Source organism: Epinephelus lanceolatus, chromosome 15, assembly GCF_041903045.1.
Source record: "Epinephelus lanceolatus isolate andai-2023 chromosome 15, ASM4190304v1, whole genome shotgun sequence".
NCBI lineage: Eukaryota > Metazoa > Chordata > Actinopteri > Perciformes > Serranidae > Epinephelus > Epinephelus lanceolatus.
In genome coordinates, this window is record NC_135748.1 from 41483366 (window position 1) to 41502795 (window position 19430).

The 19430-nt window shown below is 41.4% G+C and overlaps 1 protein-coding gene across 1 annotated transcript in view; it reads right to left on the reverse strand.

The window, feature by feature from the left end:
- akap6 (A kinase (PRKA) anchor protein 6) overlaps positions 1-19430 on the reverse strand; it is a 279493-nt gene that overhangs the window by 232261 nt on the left and 27802 nt on the right. The window contains exons 2-3 of the mRNA XM_033643340.2: positions 13981-14276; positions 12154-12325 (exon numbers count right to left, since the gene is read on the reverse strand). Coding sequence (XP_033499231.2) covers positions 12154-12325; positions 13981-14216 — 408 coding nt within the window. The 5' untranslated portion in view covers positions 14217-14276. The remainder of the gene's footprint in view (positions 1-12153; positions 12326-13980; positions 14277-19430) is intronic.

Here is a 19430-nt window from a genome sequence, read left to right on the forward strand (position 1 = left end):
CTCTCCCTCTCTGAGCAGCACAGGACATTCTCCATGCAGCTGTTACACACTGCCTGCAGCCAGATGCCAAGAATGGCTGAGAGACTATGGGATACCAGCACACACACACACACACACACACACACACAGTAACAGTGGTTGCATCACTATAATCATGTCCAACAGTTGCTCCGTGGCAAGGTCAGGTTATAGAAAAATGCCCTGCAGGCAAACGCATTATAAATATGACAGAGGGAGGAAGAGAGAGGCACGGAGAGAGAAGAAAAGAAGGAGAGGATAAAAGAAAAAGAAAAGAGCAGCGAGGAGAGAATACAATTTCAAACAGCAGTCTGCCCGTTCGTCCGCTTCCATCTCTCTCTCTTTGTCACTGAGCCCGACGCCCAGCAGACCGCCACGCCCGCAATTAAGTCAAATAAAGCTCGGGCCCACTTCAGCCTGGATGTTACCTTTCGAAGGAACGACCAATCAGACGCTCAGCGTGCAGCTACGAGTTGTGACAGGGTGAACCCAGGTCAGATGGGCCAGAAGGAGCTTGTTAGCTAAACACAGACGATACTAAAGAACTTCATCACGAACAGAGTCACTTCCAGGGTTTAAAACAAACTGCTCAGCTGAGGCATCTGACAGCACGCTACACAGCTCCATGTGGGTATGTTGTAACCATGGCAACATACAAAGATCAGCTCAGACTGGTCTCCAGCAACAAAATAAAACTTTATTTCACACCATACAATAAAATATTACCAGAAATGCACTAAAGAAATCTTTCAGAGTGAGATAAGAGGATGGATATCAGTCTCATGTCTGTGTTGAGCACAGTACTGGAGTCAGGACATGGTTAGCCTAGCTTAGCATAAAGAGTGGAAACAGGTAGGCTTTGTCCAAAGTTTAAAAATATACCTACCAACACCTAAAAGCTCACTGATACATATGTCATATCTGGTTTGACTGATCCTGGTTTTAAAGGGAACTATATGCTGAAATTACTGAACAGCTGAGCACAGAGACTTTCAGAGTCTTGTTGCCAGGTTTAGTCGAGGCCAAAACAAAAACCTGTGCTCACCAACCAGCTCTGGCTACAGCCTGCGCAGCTCCTCAGTAGAACTTGGTGGTTGAATACACCGTTTTATTTCCCCATGAAAGTCAAGTCAACGTCATTTATACAGTACTTCAAACCAGACTGTTCAGAACTCAGCTTCTTGGCTTTTAACCAAAACCAAGAGACATGATGACATCACTCCAGTTTCAGCCTCTCCTCACCGGCTCCCAGTATGTTTTAGAATAGATTTTGTAGATTTTACTGATCACTTTTAAGGTGCTTCATGGTCTCTCTCCCAGCTGTATCTCTGACCTCTTAGTACCGTACATGTCAGGATGTACTTTTGTCTGTTCCAGAGGCTGAAAATGAGAGGGTACAGAGCATTTGCTGTCAGGGCCTCGATGCTCTGGAATGACCTGCCCAAGAAAATCAGGTCAGCCGAGTCAGTGATCTCTTTTAAGTCCCTTCTTAAAACAGACTTTCATTGGAGAGTCTTTCCTGATTTTACTTGAGTGTTAAGTTAATTTAGACTGTCTTTTATTTCTTCCATTTTTATACACTCAAGTGTTTTATCAGTTCTTTTAAAAGTTGTCTTGTCAGTTCTAATTATTGACATGTAAAGCACTTTGTAGAGAGAGAAGAGAATTCCAGAGTTTTGGGGCAGTGATAGAGAAAGTCCTGTCCTCATAACACTTGGTCCTGGATCTAAGGAAAGACAGAAGTCTTTGGTCAGGCGATATCAGTTCTCTCACAGTGTGATACTGGGAGAGAAGCTTTATGAAGTCAGAGGGGGCAAGGCCGTTTAACATTTTTAGACAAACATCAGACTCTTAAAATTTATCATGTATTTAACAGGCAGCCAGTGTAGGGAGGCAACGATGGGGTAATATGCTCTGTCTTTTCTGACCTTGTTAAAACTCTTGCTGCCGCATTTTGGACCTGTTGAAGACGAGATAAACAAGACTGACAAATACCAAAATATGATGAGTTGTAATAATCAAGGTGAGAGGAAATTAAGGTGTGGAGAGTTTGGAGACGCAGCTGCATGAAACTTTATTTTACTACTTGATTGATTTGTTTGTCACACTTCCCTTGGCAAGACATTTCAGCCAATCAGTAGCCAGTATTTTTTCTGGCCATGGTAAAGATTTGTGAACACCAGTGTGTGCTGTATACTGGAGAGAATATTTCTTACTGGAAAACTATGAACCAATTGGCTGAATTAAAAAACATCTCATCACAGACGATTAATTGTAATTATGGATATTATGATATTGTGTATTTCCTGCTGCAATCTTTTAGCTAGAGTTTATTTTTAACATCGTTCTGATGCATATTTTTAAATCAACTACTGTATATATATATATATATATATATATATATATATATATATACACAGTACAGGCCAAAAGTTTGTACAGGCCAAAAGTTTGTCCAAACTTTTGGCCTGTACTGTATATATATATATATATATATATATATATATACAGTACAGGCCAAAAGTTTGGACACACCTTCTCATTCAATGCGTTTTCTTTATTTTCATGACTATTTACATTGTAGATTCTCACTGAAGGCATCAAAACTATGAATGAACACATGTGGAGTTATGTACTTAACAAAAAAAGGTGAAATAACTGAAAACATGTTTTATATTCTAGTTTCTTCAAAATAGCCCCCCTTTGCTCTGATTACTGCTTTGCACACTCTTGGCATTCTCTCCATGAGCTTCAAGAGGTAGTCACCTGAAATGGTTTTCCAACAGTCTTGAAGGAGTTCCCAGAGGTGTTTAGCACTTGTTGGCCCCTTTGCCTTCACTCTGCAGTCCAGCTCACCCCAAACCATCTCGATTGGGTTCAGGTCCGGTGACTGTGGAGGCCAGGTCATCTGCCGCAGCACTCCATCACTCTCCTTCTTGGTCAAATAGCCCTTACACAGCCTGGAGGTGTGTTTGGGGTCATTGTCCTGTTGAAAAATAAATGATCGTCCAACTAAACGCAAACCGGATGGGATGGCATGTCGCTGCAGGATGCTGTGGTAGCCATGCTGGTTCAGTGTGCCTTCAATTTTGAATAAATCCCCAACAGTGTCACCAGCAAAACACCCCCACACCATCACACCTCCTCCTCCATGCTTCACAGTGGGAACCAGGCATGTGGAATCCATCCGTTCACCTTTTCTGCGTCTCACAAAGACACGGCGCTTGGAACCAAAGATCTCAAATTTGGACTCATCAGACCAAAGCACAGATTTACACTGGTCTAATGTCCATTCCTTGTGTTTCTTGGCCCAAACAAATCTCTTCTGCTTGTTGCCTCTCCTTAGCAGTGGTTTCCTAGCAGCTATTTGACCATGAAGGCCTGATTCGCACAGTCTCCTCTTAACAGTTGTTCCAGAGATGGGTCTGCTGCTAGAACTCTGTGTGGCATTCATCTGGTCTCTGATCTGAGCTGCTGGTAACTTGCCATTTCTGAGGCTGGTGACTCGGATGAACTTATCCTCAGAAGCAGAGGTGACTCTTGGTCTTCCTTTCCTGGGTGGGTCCTCATGTGTGCCAGTTTCGTTGTAGCGCTTGATGGTTTTTGTGACTCCATTTGGGGACACATTTAAAGTTTTTGCAATTTTCCGGACTGACTGACCTTCATTTCTTAAAGTAATGATGGCCACTCGTTTTTCTTTAGTTAGCTGATTGGTTCTTGCCATAATATGAATTTTAACAGTTGTCCAATAGGGCTGTCGGCTGTATATTAACCTGACTTCTGCACAACACAACTGATGGTCCCAACCCCATTGATAAAGCAAGAAATTCCACTAATTAACCCTGATAAGGCACACCTGTGAAGTGGAAACCATTTCAGGTGACTACCTCTTGAAGCTCATTGAGAGAATGCCAAGAGTGTGCAAAGCAGTAATCAGAGCAAAGGGTGGCTATTTTGAAGAAACTAGAATATAAAACATGTTTTCAGTTATTTCACCTTTTTTTGTTAAGTACATAACTCCACATGTGTTCATTCATAGTTTTGATGCCTTCAGTGAGAATCTACAATGTAAATAGTCATGAAAATAAAGAAAACGCATTGAATGAGAAGGTGTGTCCAAACTTTTGGCCTGTACTGTATATATTTAAAAAATTAAACACGGTGCATGTGTGTTCAAAGGGCTTTTCTTTAAATGTTTCCCTACACCTTCTAATTTAAAACTTTAATAGAGAATGCTTATAAAACAGGTCAGTGAGTGTTCAGCATTTCTGAGTGAGTGTTCTTCTGCTTTGCTGTAATAACAAACATCCACCACTAGATGGAGCCATCAAACTCAGAATGAGTCCTCTGATGCTCAGACAGCATCCACCTGTTCTCTTCTTCACTATTATACAGGTGAACTAAAATACAAAAGCTCAATAACAAAAGAGACAAAATTGTAAGACAATCTTGGTGACAATATAAAGTTAATTGTCAACACTACCAATTAAATCTTGAATATGTGAACACATTAGAATCTGTTAAAAGTCTCATTCTTCTTGTCAACAACAGAATGGGACCCACAAGTTCAAGGCATGCTGCTTTATTGTGGAACAACATTTACCAGTTGTGTTCAGAGGCAAAAGAAGCTTGTCATGTCTTTTACTTATGTAATAGTAGCAATACTACAGTGTGCATATAATCTGTTACAACTACATGTCCTGCATTCAAACTCATACTGAAATAAAAGTGCTTGGTGTTTTTTATATTGTTTGCTTATTATACTGCTCTTTGTATTTGTACAGTTTACTTATTTTACATTCTATATATTGCTTTGTATTTTATTTATTTGTACTGATGCTTGCTGTTTGCACTCTGTCACTTTGCTGCTATGGGACGAATAAAGGATTATCTTATCTTATCAAACTATACTTTGAAGTACCAAAAGTAAAAGCACTCATTATTCAGAATGGTCATAGATTGAAATTACTGATGCATTAAAGGGTTAGTTCAGGATTTTTTAAGTGGGGCTGTTTAAGTTACTTGTCTATAGTCTGGTATCGCCTTCATTAGATGACGGTAGGGGCACCCCCAGTTTGAAATAGCAGGCATGAGTCCCACCAGGGAAGCTCAGCAGTACATTACTGTGGACAGGGGTTGATGTCAAAACGTATTTAAGCCACCTTAAAAGAGACCCACCTAGAAAAATCAGTATCAGTCTAAGTGGACGCTAAATTGAGAATTTTTTCACTGCTTTACCTCACCATCAGACAGCTCTTTTCTTTAGTGCTACATTTTCTCAACTGTAAACCTTCCATATTACTGCGCCGCCATTGCCACACACACTGTATCACTGTATTGCTTCTCTCCCAGCCTGTTGAATCTCACTCTGCAAAAGTTCTTCTGTATACTCTGGTTTATAAAAGTATCCTCTTATCTCTACAGTTAACAGCATCTAGTTGTCATAATCGCTCATTTTTAATTGGTTTTGTCGTCTCTTCCATCAACCACTGTCAGTCTGACCCCAACAGCTGAACTGAAGAATAATACAGTGCACAGCAGCAGTGGCGGCACAGTAACACAAAAGTTTTATGGTTGAGAAAATGTAGTGCTAAAGAAAATAGCTGCCTGATGGTGAGAAAGAGCAGTGAAAAAAATCCTTCATAAAGCCTCCACTTGGACTGATATAGATTTTCTTAGCTGAGCCTCTTTTAAAGTAGTTAAAATATGTTTTGATATCACCCCCTGCAGACCATCATCTGCTAAAAATAATACACTGACTATAGATAAGCTCCTCATACAGCCCCACTTCAAATATCTCAAACTAATAACCCTTTAATGTGTTCATTACTTTAATGTTGCAGCTGGTTACGGTGGAGCTTTTTTTAACTCCTTTATATACTGCTTTGTAATTTCATCTACAATAAAAGTACGACTAAAAAGTAGTAAATAGTACAACATTTATTTAAGTATTAAACAAAAATTAAATTCCACCTCTGGTTGTGTTTAGCTATTAAAAGTTTTCATCCCTCAGCGATATCTTTGAAACACTGCTAAAGATTAAAATGTCGACTTGTTTATGTGACACTGTTCAGATGTTTGATTCACAGAAAGCTGCTCCCTGATCGGTCCTGATTGAACTGTGTGAGTGTTTCCTGTAGCTCAGATCTGACTCCAACATGAAGTGACAGAGGTGTCAGGATACACACAGAGGGAACAAAAACAGAAGGCGTCACATATGTTTGTGTTTCTCCTTCCAGCTGCGACTGGACGAAAGCGTCTCCACTTATTTTCATCACGCTTTTGTTTGTCCTGTCGTTGCTGCTGTTGTCCTCTTTGTGGCTGTTGACGCTGCTCTGACAAGCTGCCACATCTCAAACTGATGACAGGTAGATGGTTTGATTATTGTCATGACGACACCGGCAGTAAAGAGCGGGCGATTGGATAAAGCTTCATGTCATTTAAAATATCAATGAATCCAATTTTATTCCAGGGTTGGAAAGATGTGACTAAATGCAGCTGTCACAGTTCAGACTGAGAGTAAAGACAGCATCACTGAAGTAAGATTAGAGATCTTTATTTTAGTTTTTTAGATTTGAAAAATGGGAAATTGGTTGTCTTTTCTTCTGAATATAAAATATATGAAAATGGTGGTTTGTAAAAATATGATTTGATATTATATTTCATTTTATTACTAGTTTTTTGTGTAACATTCATCATCATATTTTCTGTTGTAAAAGTTTCTATTTTATATTATGTACTCTTCTGATTCAGAGGTGTTGTCACCACCAGAGGGTGCAGCCAGGTGATCCTCCACATAAAGACTAACTTGAAAATCTTGTCTTTGCTGACCTCCAGTGGTTTAACTTGTCACCCTGCAGCAGAGATGTTCAGGACTGCAGCAAATGACTGCTTTCAGTCTGATGTTGCTCTTGAAAAAGAGAAATCTGAGTGTATTTTTGTTAAATCCAGTAAAAACAAAGTGGAATTAGATTCAGATTCTGGTGAGGGATAAGCAGAAGCATCAGTAGCTGATAAATGGATTAAATACACACATGACTACACACACAGTAAGGACACACGCACAGAGAGAATGACATCACTCGCACACAAAACAAAGACGTAATTGTTTCTCTCTCTCTCTCACACACACACACACACACACACACACACACACACACACACACACACACTCTGTTGTCATTTTAAGTCTGACATAGTCACTTCCCAGAACCAGGCTCTGGTCCAACACATCACATGACCACTACAACACACACGCTCCATGCACACACACATACATAATAAAGCAAAGTTATGTAATCCGAAAACAAACAGATATCTGAAGCTGTCACACTGACAGTGTTTGTGTGTGGTCGTTAACTTCCTATCTCTGTGAGGACCAAATAAAGAGGTTAAAATCTGGTTCTGACTTTCAGAATGGGCTGTTTGAGGTAAATATTCAATTTAACTTTAGATTAAGGTTTAAGTAGTGGTCCCAATAATCCTATGATCCTAAAATGCATCGATGACCCACAACTTCAAACAACTTACAGTAAGAAAAAACTAAAGTCACTACCTCTTGTATGCCTCCACAAACCAGTCAAATAGCAGTTACAGTTTATATCCATGTCTGTCCAGACAGCAACACAAAAGCATAATGCCTCCATCCACGTCTATCACTAGCACGGAGTCTTGAAAACATACCAGTGCTTCAATGACCAGAACAGTTGGTAGGTAACATGAAAATTATTTTAGCCATGTCTTTTACTTGGAACCAGTATGTCATAACTCTCTCACTGACACATTACAAAGCTTTTCAATCAAACTTTCAAGTCTGCACAAGGTGAATGTCTTGTGGCCGATATAAATCTGAGGTCTTTTGAAAAGACAACAAAGTTTTCAAATGACCAAGAATCACACGATGTGTGTGCTGACAAACAAACAAATATTCTTGACCAAATCCAGGTTCCACGTACAAAGACGACCAAGAACTGTACTCAGAAATTAAAAGACCCTTTTTCACATTAATCTTTGTGTCTCCACTGCAGCTGATAATCAAACAGACAAGGCATATGAAACAGACAACTGATTTATAAAGTCTACACAATAACCCAAACAGACTGAGGCAATAGCAGACCTGCAGCTCCTGTGCTCTGTGTAGTAAAATGACTGATTTTGTCAATGGAGTCTGGTGGCTTTGAAGAGATATAGCAGCTTAGGTTTCCTGTTAGAAAGGGCTGATGCCAAGGTAAAGCAGTGAAACTATTCTAAATATAGAGTACACTTAACTGATATTGAATATTTTAGGTAGTTAAAATACGACTGACTGCTGCCCTTGCTCACAGCCGTACATTGCTTAGCTTCTATGGCAGTACTTCTGCCTAAAGTGACACCCAGGGCTTCTCTCTGTGCGGGTGAAGCTGTAAACAAGTTGTTGCAGCATAAAATTTGTGTTGGACCATTTAGCAACATTCAGGACTGTAACTTTGATGGCACAGAGCAGGGACTTTATGACAGAGAGAATAAATACTGGTTCCTCCAGATGGCGCACAGGTAAGGTTTCAGGTTTGTGACTTCCTAAGAAGCTTTCTGGATTCATGGAGAAAGACATGGATGGAATTTTGTGCATGGTCACGGCAGCGAGTGACTCAGCTACAGACAGGAAATAGAAAACATCCATCCACACACACACACACACACACACACTACTCTCTCGTCACTTTCACATCAGTGTGTTGAGCATCAGTGAGACTCCAGCTCTGAGTGTCGGGGGCCATTACTGGATACACGACTGCTGCTGCCATGTTTTATTCACACGCAGAGGAGAAGAGAGCTAAAAACAAGAAGGAGGAGGAAGAAGGGCAAATGAGGAGAGGAGAGGAGAGGAGAGGAGAGGAGAGAAATAAAGTCAGAGGAAACAAGAAAGGAAAAGAAAGACTGAACACAAAAGAGGAGAGAAAATGCAAGGAGAAAAAGAGAGAGGAAACAAAGAGGAAGGAAAGGAAAGGAAAGGAAAAGAAACACAAGAGGAAAGGAAACACCAGAGGAGAGGAGAACAAAGGCAAAGAAAGAGGTGAGGAGAGGAAAGGAAAGGAAAAGGAAAGGAGAGCAAAGAAACAAGAAAGAAAAGAGGAGAGGAAACATAAGGAGACAAAATAGAGAAAACAAGAGGAAAGTAAAGGAAAGAAAACGAAAGGAGGGGACAGGAAACAAGAGAGGAAACAGACAAAAGTAAAGAGGAGCAGAGAGGACATAAGGAGACATAGGGAGAGAATATAGGAGGAAAGGGAAGAAACAAATCAGGGACAGAAACCTGTCAAAACGAGTCCTACAGGACCTCACCAATAATAGTTTGCTTTATTTCTAGGACATCGCTCCCTCAGAGCTACAGAAAATAAAAGATGCTCAGTTTATAAGAGATTTAACTTCTTCACCACAGACGCAGTGAATCAAACATGAAGTGCTTTGACCATTAAACAGACTAATCGCAGAGTTTTTTCTTGTCTTATATAAAATCCACTGGAGATGAAGAGGAGTGAAAGTTTGATGACTGCTCACTGGAAACACTGCACACTGAGACTTGAGTTACATAAATAAATCAACGGTCAACTGCGTGACTTGTGGAAGCCAGTCATTACATAACACCAAGGCTGTGGAGAGAGGCAGGGCATTATGGGTAATATACTGCCTGAGGTCAGACAGTTGAATCAACTGATACCCTGCTGTCTGCATGAGTTCAACACTGAGACGCATCGATACATGTGTATTTGTGTTAACAGCCGCTCTACTGACTCTGGATACACGAAGGTTACAAAAGGTTCAATCACAACTCTACTTCAGACCATATCAAGTCATTCTAAGTCCATTTAAGGCCCAATCCCAATACCCCCCTTGCCCACTACCCCTTGGCCTTCGAAATGAAACAATGAGGGGTAGGGGTTGAAATCTTTCCCTAGGAATTGGGACACCACTCACTACGTCACCGCGTAGATTATGGTCACACATATGTAACTATTTTAAACAGGAAGCCACGAGCCATCTACAGTTCCAACTGACATGTACAACGCAACGGTAATGGTAGCTACTATTATGCTTGCTACTAGTCTCTATATACAGACTCTCCATTCAGTGAATGTAGAGTCTGTAGGCAAACCCCGGAGATCTTGCCTCCGGAAGAAGAGCAGAAGAGCCCTGGTTTCCGGTGCTAGGCTGTTTGTAGTCCATGTGATACTGATCAATCACATTTGAGCCGGCTGCAGTTGTTGCCAGGTTAAAAGGTCCGTGCGGTGAACTAACAAGGCGGAACATAATTAGCGTCACTGCAAACTCTGAATCCATCGCAATGGTTCAGCATATTTACTTATATATAAACGGAAGTCGGAAACGGAAATTCGCCTCCTCAAACCAGAATGCCAAAAAATCGGGGGTATGCCCCCAGAGGCTGTATCGCCGTCTGTCGGAAGTCAGACTCTGAATACAGCCGATGGGTTCCGAGAATGGCTTGCTACTAACGTACCATTAGAGTAATAAGATATGTACGACAGGGGACTTCTGCTAGCTAGCTAGCTAGCTAACCAGCTAACATTACGAGGAAGCATACTTATACTAGCTGGCGTGTTATCGTAATGTGAAAAAATCCGACAATTTTGCAGAACAGGACAGATGACAGTGGTAGCCATGGCAACGTCTACCCCTCGCTGGCAAGTCAGCATCTGAAAACCCTTTCTCCGAAGGGCTAGTTTCATACCCACTACCCCTCGTTATGCCCCCTACCCCTACACGCAAAAAGGAATTGGGACACCCCTACCCCTCGCAGGAACGCGCAAATGTAGGGATAGGGCCAAGGGGTAGGGCTAAGGGGGGGTATTGGGATGGGCCCTTAGTCTTTGGATCTTAAAAAAGGTTGAGAGGCCTTTCACTGGCATCTTTTTGGGTGTTTGGAGATTCACAAAGATCAAAATTGAGACATTTTTTGTCTTTTCTCCACCTGAGCGCTGCAGTGTTACACCTACAATAACAGACACTTTGAACTCAGCTCTGTGACTGTGTCTGATGCTTTTTGGCTCTTTTGTGTATTGAGGCAACAAGCTTTACAAGCTTTTAAAGTCATTTAAGCAGGACACAGTTCAATAATCTCAACAACAAAGCATCCAGTAATTAGACAGTAAAATCCAATGATGAAGACAGCAGGGACACAGAGGACACTCAGCACTACACACTGTGAGCGCCAAGGTTTAACCTGCCTCAAGGCTATGAGCTTACTGCTAATGATTCAATAAAATTAAACTAGATTTACCGCTTTGCAGTTCTACACCTCTGCGAACCCATCAAGTTGCAGTTTCAGTTTCCATCCTCGTTCACAAAATGGGACAGACATACCATCACAGTGACCTTTGACCATTACATTCAAATCAGTTCATGTGAGATTTCAAAACGAGACTTCTCCTTGAGTGAGACTTGTATCTTATAGCACACACAATCTAGATGCTTGCCTTGTTGGCAGTGGTTAAGATGAAGGAGTGAAGAGCTTCTGTCAGCTGGAGTTTAAAGATAGAGGCAGCACTGCCTTTGAAAAGACCAACCAGCTATTACCGCCTGTTATTTTTCACCCATTCACTCTCACACACATACACACTCTCAGAGGGGAGAAGGGAGAGATCTGACACATCTCAACAGACAGATCCAGGCACATTAATACAAACGACTCAGGGTCATAACACTCACAATAACAGCCCAGTCAGAGGTGATGAAAAATGTTTCATCTCTCTGCAGGGTCTTTTCCTTAATGTGGTCAGACACTTATAATAACAATCTGAGCCTGTCAGTGGCTTTTAACACTTTTAACGATCATATACTGAAAGTGCCCAATGCCCTGAACAATTACAATGAGCCTGTTTCACAGCTCTCTGCCTCAATACTCAACCTTCACTGGGCACTTAGATACAAATGTCCAGGTTTAAAGTTTCCACCTGTGGTGCAGTCTCCAGACTCACAGAGGTGTTATTTAACTAACCTCACAGTGACAGTGATTGTTGAATTAGACACTCCTTGCTGTTTACATTAAATGTGTGTAAAAAAGAAGTACAGTCCTGCCATCAGAAAGCATTTCAATAACAGCTGCCTGAACAACAATGAAGACAAAGTGTCCATGTTTACCTTGAGCTGCACCAGGTGGACGTCCACGTGTCTGTTGTCACTGTCTTGTCCCACAGAGTGTGTGAGCTGCGTGACTCTGTCGCTGGTCGATCTCAGCCACGTCTCGATCTCCGGTAGGTGGAGGACGACCTTCCAGTCGGCTCCAGTGTGGAGAGGCGGAGGTTTCTTTGACCTGAAACAACACATGTGGAGCATGAGACTAATGTAAAGATTTAAAGCTGCACTAATAAGTATTTATTAAAAATAATAGCTCCGATGACTACAAGTAATGTTAGAGGGGTCACTCATAGTGACAGACAAACAAAACGTTGTCAGCTGACCCTGCAGAGAGCCTCAGCCCTACTGACTGAGTTGTTTTGGTTTTACTGCCCACTTGTTCTATGTTTGGGTTCAGTCTCACAGCTATCATCAACACAACAGCCGTTTGCATCAAACAAGCTCTAATAAACCACCAACCAGCAGACAGACACAGTCAGAGAATAACTAATGAAGAGAGTGAAACATGTAGCAGCTGCAGAGACAGAGATTTTTCTCAGGTGTTGCTGAATGATGATCATGTTGCTCTGTGTCTGCTGGATGTGTACATTTAGCTAACAATGTAAGAACATGAGCCATGACAAGTTCCTGAGGTGATCATATCTCAGGTCTGCGTCTGTCAGCTTGTGGTGGCAAAACACTTCCATCAATGAAGCTTTCAGTGGATTTTAAAGCAGAGAAAGTAGAATTCTCACTACTTTTCAAAGCCGTTCTCTTTTATTGCCTATTTTTAGTTTTACAAGTCCAAAAAAAGCAACAACAGCTCTAGAACAAAACAAAGAAAACAGAATTTGATCTAATGTGTTTGACCAGTAATCTGCAACCTTAAAGACCTTTTAACATAAGTGACTAACCCTTCCTTACTCCCGCCCCTTTTTGCTCTGAGCTCCAATAATAGTTGAGCATGCTTGGAAACTGGGAGGAACTCCGGTCAGCCCTCCTCTTTCCTGTTTTTCTTAAATAATTTATGTGCTTGGCTCCTCTGTGTTGTAGAGACATCCAAGTTTTGAAGATGGTTAAAATATGTAGCTGTGATATACAGTAACATATTACCTTAGCTAATGTTAGCAAAAAGCTACCTAACTAGCTCGCTAACGTATATCCGCTGTTGTAATGTAAATAAGTAATAATACACGCTACAAGTTTTGTTTTTTGTTTTTTGAGTATCTGTACTTTCAACCTTAACTTCTAGCCCGCTTCATTTCCGAAATAAAATGTGTACTTTTCCTTCAATAAACTTCCCCTCAGCATCTTCGGTACTTATTACAAAAGAGGGAAGGAAGCAGGGAGGAAGGCACGAACAGGCAGAATAATAACAGAATGGGAGGGGAGGAAAAACTAGATTTTGTTCTTTAAATCTTTTAAGTAGTCAAATACTTTGTTTTTCTGCTAGTCTAATGTACACTCCATTTTTAAGGTGCTGTTCATGTTGAGAATAAAAAAAATTCCAATACTCAGAATTCTGGCCGCTCACTGTTTATTACCAGCATGTACTTGTACTTTTACTGTCAAAACTTAAGTACATCTAATATCATAAAATTGATATTTGATACTTAAGTACAGTAAATAGCAGATACTTTAAGACTTTTACTCGAGTAATGTTCTAATAGGTGACTTTAACTTCTACCAGAGTCATTTTCTGGTGAGAAATCTGTCCTTTTACTCAAGTGTAGCTTTCAGGTACTTCATCCACCAATCTTATTAATCATCATCAACGACTCCTCATATTTACTTAAAAACACATAGCACTCAAAGGATAATTAGTCGTCATCATTACGGCTGATCTGTTACCTCTGGGAGGGGTCTCTGCCCAGGTGAGGTCCTCCCCCGGTGAGGCTGCCCCTGCTGGGGCCCGGGCCGGGCGAGGAGGCCCCGTCCTGGGACTGATGCTCCTGGTCCAGACTGAGAGGAATAGTGGAAACAGTAGCGGAGGGAGTGGGAGTGTCGGGGTCCAGAGTCGGGGTGACAGAGGTGATCATCGGAGAGAGCGGCTCAGGGGCCACAGGTGAGAGAGCAGCGATGCTCATGGTGAGAGACAGAGAGGTACTGGATTCCTACTGTGGGTGGACGAACCTCATTGGAGTAAACTGGAGAGAGACACAGAGAGAAATATGTAGAGGTCAATGAAATACTGAGATTCAGAGAGGGAACAATGTAGGAAAGAAAACAAAACTGTTTCACATAAAAACACAGAAATGTAAAATACAAAACATGTATTATATACATATACATACAATACTATACTACAAACACTACAAACACCACAACTGCCACATCAGACATTACAGAAAGTGGATGCAGTGTAAACAGTTTCATCGCTTCCTTTTACATTCAGTGTTTGACTCAGGTACACTGACTGAGACCTCAGGACCCAAACTCTCATCTAGTCCTTTGACAGACTGAGGGACACAAGAGACTGTGCGATGGCAAAAGCTGATATTCTTAAAATAAAATGTGAGTGGGGTCTGATGTGATGTTACCAGCCAGAGAAAATACTGAGTGTCGTATGTTGTACATTGGCTGCAGGTGTGGGCGGCAGAAGCACTACTACTACAACTACTGCTCTAATTTGTACTCATCATCTCTGCATCCTAAAATCTTTACAATGCAGTGTAAATTATAAATGAACTATGGTAAATGGTTATAATTAGAGCTGGGGTTAATCAGCACTTTATTGATAGTGAATGCATCACACTCTTCACTGAATCCATCTGAGTTTAGCTTTCAACCTTCAAAACTAAAGTTTAAAATTACTTAAATTCAACAAGACTAAAGCAAAGTTTGGCAACTTACAGCAGCAACATGCATTACAATTACAGTATAGGTTCATCTTAGTCTAATTATTAGGCAGCAGATCCAAAACAGAATCAAACTGTAATTAATTAACATTTAATACATGTGTAAATATGTGAAGTGTTGTTTTCTAACAATCAAAACAAAAGTACAGTCCTTTCAGTTTCATTACATTATTATTATATATATCAACGCAGCTGACCGAGTCTCACTTAAAATCTTTGAGCTATATTTCCACTTCACGTAGCATCCTGGCCAATAGGAGGTCAGCAGGAGTGAGTGATGAGCCAATTAGAGAGCTAGATTACTGTCTGACCTTTCAGTCTATTATTTGACATCCGACCGTGGAAATACACAAACACACGGATACATAAATCTCACTGTGACCTTCACATGCAGCAGGTGGAGAAATGAAACAGCTGCTCAGCATCACACACACACAAATAAAGAAACATAATAAGTCACATGAACAGAGAAACAGAAAGTAGCCTTCACAGACAAAAAGCTTGCATATAAAATAGAGTATTATAATAACATGAGCATTCTTCTGTTAAACACACGTTCAGCTATCTGCTTTGTATCCTCTAATTATGAAGCTTAGCACAATCATTTCATCAACAAAAGCACAATCAACAAAATGAATAAACAAGAGGAACAGAAGCAAACACACTCCACTGATCTTCTTTCTCCTCCTCAGAAGTTAAAGATTATTATTTCCCCTCTGTAATTTCCTGCCATCTCCACAAAGACTTCCTTCACGTTTCATCCTTAATCTCTCTCTCTACCTCCACTTCAGCCATCTCTGTATATTTCACAGACACCTTCTTGTTCAAGCCACCTGATATTTGCTTTGCTCACCTCTGTGATATTTTAGTGCAGAGTGCACGATGCACAGGTGAGACAAGCGTTGCAAACGGAAGGGAGGTTCATTCGAATCAGGAGTGCAAAGTCATTTATTGTTATCTTGGTGGACAATCAGAAGCACATCTAATTCTGACATGACGTCAGTTTGCTGCTAATCAGATGGTTTTATCAGCAAGAGAAAATAAAGTACTTCAGCAGCATTCACCAATGTACAACTTGAATATATTGAAAAAATATCAATTTAAATCAACATAGCAATAGCTAGTAAAATACAGTTCAGCCCAGGCTTCTGATTGATGTCAAACTTCCACAGAAACTCTACTTTTTTCTTGTCTATGTTCGTTAATGAAGCTTCTGTTTAAGCACAATTTTTTTTGCTGGAGTTGAAACATTGCCGACCTTTGAGGACGTGTCGGTCTGTTCAGTCTGAATGCACCTTTGGAGAAGTATTGTTTCACTTTAAAGCTCACTGTGAATGAATGAGAAGTAAAGTTATGAAGTGGGCTGGTACTACGGCTGCTCCTGAAGAACTGGCTATATGGCGTGAACCTAGATGTATTGAGAGAACTGGACACAGTGTTGGAGGTGGGACCTTGTTGATTCTATGAAAGTTGCGCATGAAGCCAAAAAAGCTCTCTTTCCGCAGTATGAAATTACCCAGATCCTCCGCATGCTGAGGCCCATAAAGCAAGCAAACTAGAGACTTGGGGAGCGATCACACCGAGATGAAACGTCAGAAACACGACGCCAGTAAAAACTATGATACTGCGCGTGTGACCGGCGTTCAAGCGTCTTTTTAGACGGGCGTTTTTCCGGCGTCTTTTTAGACGCGCGTTTTTAGACGCTGAAAAGTTAAAATATTTTCAACTTTTTGAGCGTCAGACGCCAGTAGCTAGTGCGCATCTCTAGCGTTTCATCTCAGTGTGATCACTCCCTTAAGGCAGCAGAGCACAGCTGAACACGACCAAGTGGCTAACTTCTGGTTTAGCTCTCTGCTAACTTGAATGGGGACAAAATTATCTTGCGGCTCCTCTAGACATTTAAAATGTTATCAGACCAAATGAATTAAATCCTGATAGTGAAACAAGTCATTTTGCAATTGTGACACTCAAAAAAATGTACCTACTGATTTACAGACCTCTCTTTACAATGTAAGTCAACAGGAAAAAGTATTTTGGGGGTCTGGCCACTGCGTATGTCATACTGGCTTCAAAGCTTGGCACCATTCTAAGGGGACTTGGGATTAAGGTATGTGGAGGCTACGATAACTGATACTAGCATAACACAATCAAATATTGGACCTAACTGACAGATGTTATGTTGTGTTTTGGTTAAGTAGGTGCCAACTTTTGACAAAGAAGAAGAATACATGAAATAAAAAACAACAATTGACTTTGATCGTCCCAAAACTATCCATCTTGACAATGTTAAGGGATCGTGATGCTAAATCAGTGGTGTACTCTTTGAACTTCCCTCAGTACTCTTTGCTGATGAAGACTGAAATGCACATCTATGTAAATCAATCAAAAATGACTGAATACTTCAGAGGACATGGATGTAGAGTGGCAGAACAGGTGCTAGTTAGATAAATGTTAAACTACGTGTACAAAGGTGAATTTTATTGCTCAGAAACAATGCTGACTGTGAACATTTGGCATTAAGTTTATGCAACTTCTCGGAAACATTATCTCTATGTAATTAGCCTCTTGGCTCGTTATGGTGTCATTTAAACAGATAAGATGTCATAATTCACCAGAGGAGCAATAAACAGTGATGGCATGGACGAAAACAACATTATGATCAATTCTGTGTTGCTGAAATTTACGCCCACTTTAGAAGCTAGCTCTGTGATTATTGGTACAGATGAACATTTAAATGATCTGCATGTTATTGGTCTACAGTTCAAATGTCCTGCAATGAAACACACCCCAGCTCTATGACAGTTTATGGTTCAGTGCTTATGGCTCAGCAGTGATCGCTTACCAGAACCGCTTGAGCCAAACAAGGAAACAGTTTTGTTTTTTTCCCCTTTGAAAGGACGCCCAGACATACAAGAGCCACAAAGACAGAACAGCTACAGATGGAACAGTGGAGATACTGGGAATACTGGGATACTGCAACTCTTCGATGCATTAAAGACTTTCAGAAAACTTTCTGGAGGTCAAGCGTGACTGACTGAAAATGGCGTCTCGGTCAGAGGAGAATCTCCTCTGTCCCATCTGCTTTGAAATCTTTAAAGATCCTGTGCTCCTGTCATGCAGCCATAGTTTCTGTAAAGCCTGTTGGGAGCGGTGGTGGACAGGGAGGCCAGGTCAAGGGTGCCCAGTCTGTAAGAGAAAAAGTTTATTTTATGTTCCTCCTCAAAACTTGGCACTGAAGAACCTGTGTGAAGCTTTTTCAGTGGAGAGACATCAGAGACGTTCTGAGGTGCTCTGCAGTCTGCACTCAGAGGATCTCAAACTCTTCTGTCTGGATCACCAGCAGCCAGTGTGCGTCATCTGTCTGCATTCAAGCTTACACACCAACCACAGCTTCAGACCCATCGATGAAGCTGCTCGGGATTACAGAGCGGGACTGCAGGAGCTCCTGAAGCCTTTACAGGAGAAACTAGAGCTCTTTAAAGACATTAAAGGAAACTTTGATCGAACAGCTGAAGACATTGAAGCTCAGGCTCAAGACACAGAGAGGCAGATAAAGTCCGAGTTCTTGATGCTTCAGGAGTTTCTCCGTAAGGAAGAGCAGGCGAGACTTGTTGCAGTGAGGGAGGAAAAGAAGCAGAAGAGTCGGATGATGAAGAGGAAGACTGAGGCTGTGAGCAAAGAGATAGCAGCTCTTTCAGACACAGTCAGAGCTACAGAGGCGGTGCTGAGAGCTGAAAATCTCTCATTCCTGAAGAACTACAACACTGCAGCTGAAGTGGTCGACTGTTTCCAGTTGAAAGATCCACAGCCGGTCCAGGGAGGTCTCATAGACATGACCAAACACCTGGACAACCTGCCTTTTGCCATCTTGGACAGTATTAAGAAAATGATCACAACTTCAAAGCTTGTGGAACCAAAAACTACTCCTGACCCACCGCGGTACTGTCCGCAAAATCTAGAGGCACATACCTACTGGAGTGTACTGCAGGGTGAATGTGTGTCTATGGGGCCGATTAGTGCACTGCCACTGAGGAATGACACTCTAGGACTCGACCTTACAGGTCACAAACCAAATTTCCAACCACCCAAGGCTCCTTCAAAAGGGCTGGAAAAAACAGCGTACAAAATGTTCGATGATCTGTTGGGTACAGAATTATAGATTCCAAGAAAATGGATGGTGAAGCTGCGGAATGGATTTGTGGAGTTTGTTAGTTGAAGCGGTGGCTGTTAGCAGCTAGCTCCACTCGCAGCCAGCGGCCACCGGACTTCACATCTATTGATCCCCTCAGGACTCCACCCAGATCCAGACTATCTCGAGAAGGTTTGTGGGTTGATGGTGTTTGACAGGCAGGTAGGAGGCTCAGTTATCTGTGAGTGTAGCTGTGCTGTAAGTAAACAGTCTGAACTCAGATCAGTTTTCTGACAGAGATGAAAGTTTAGTTT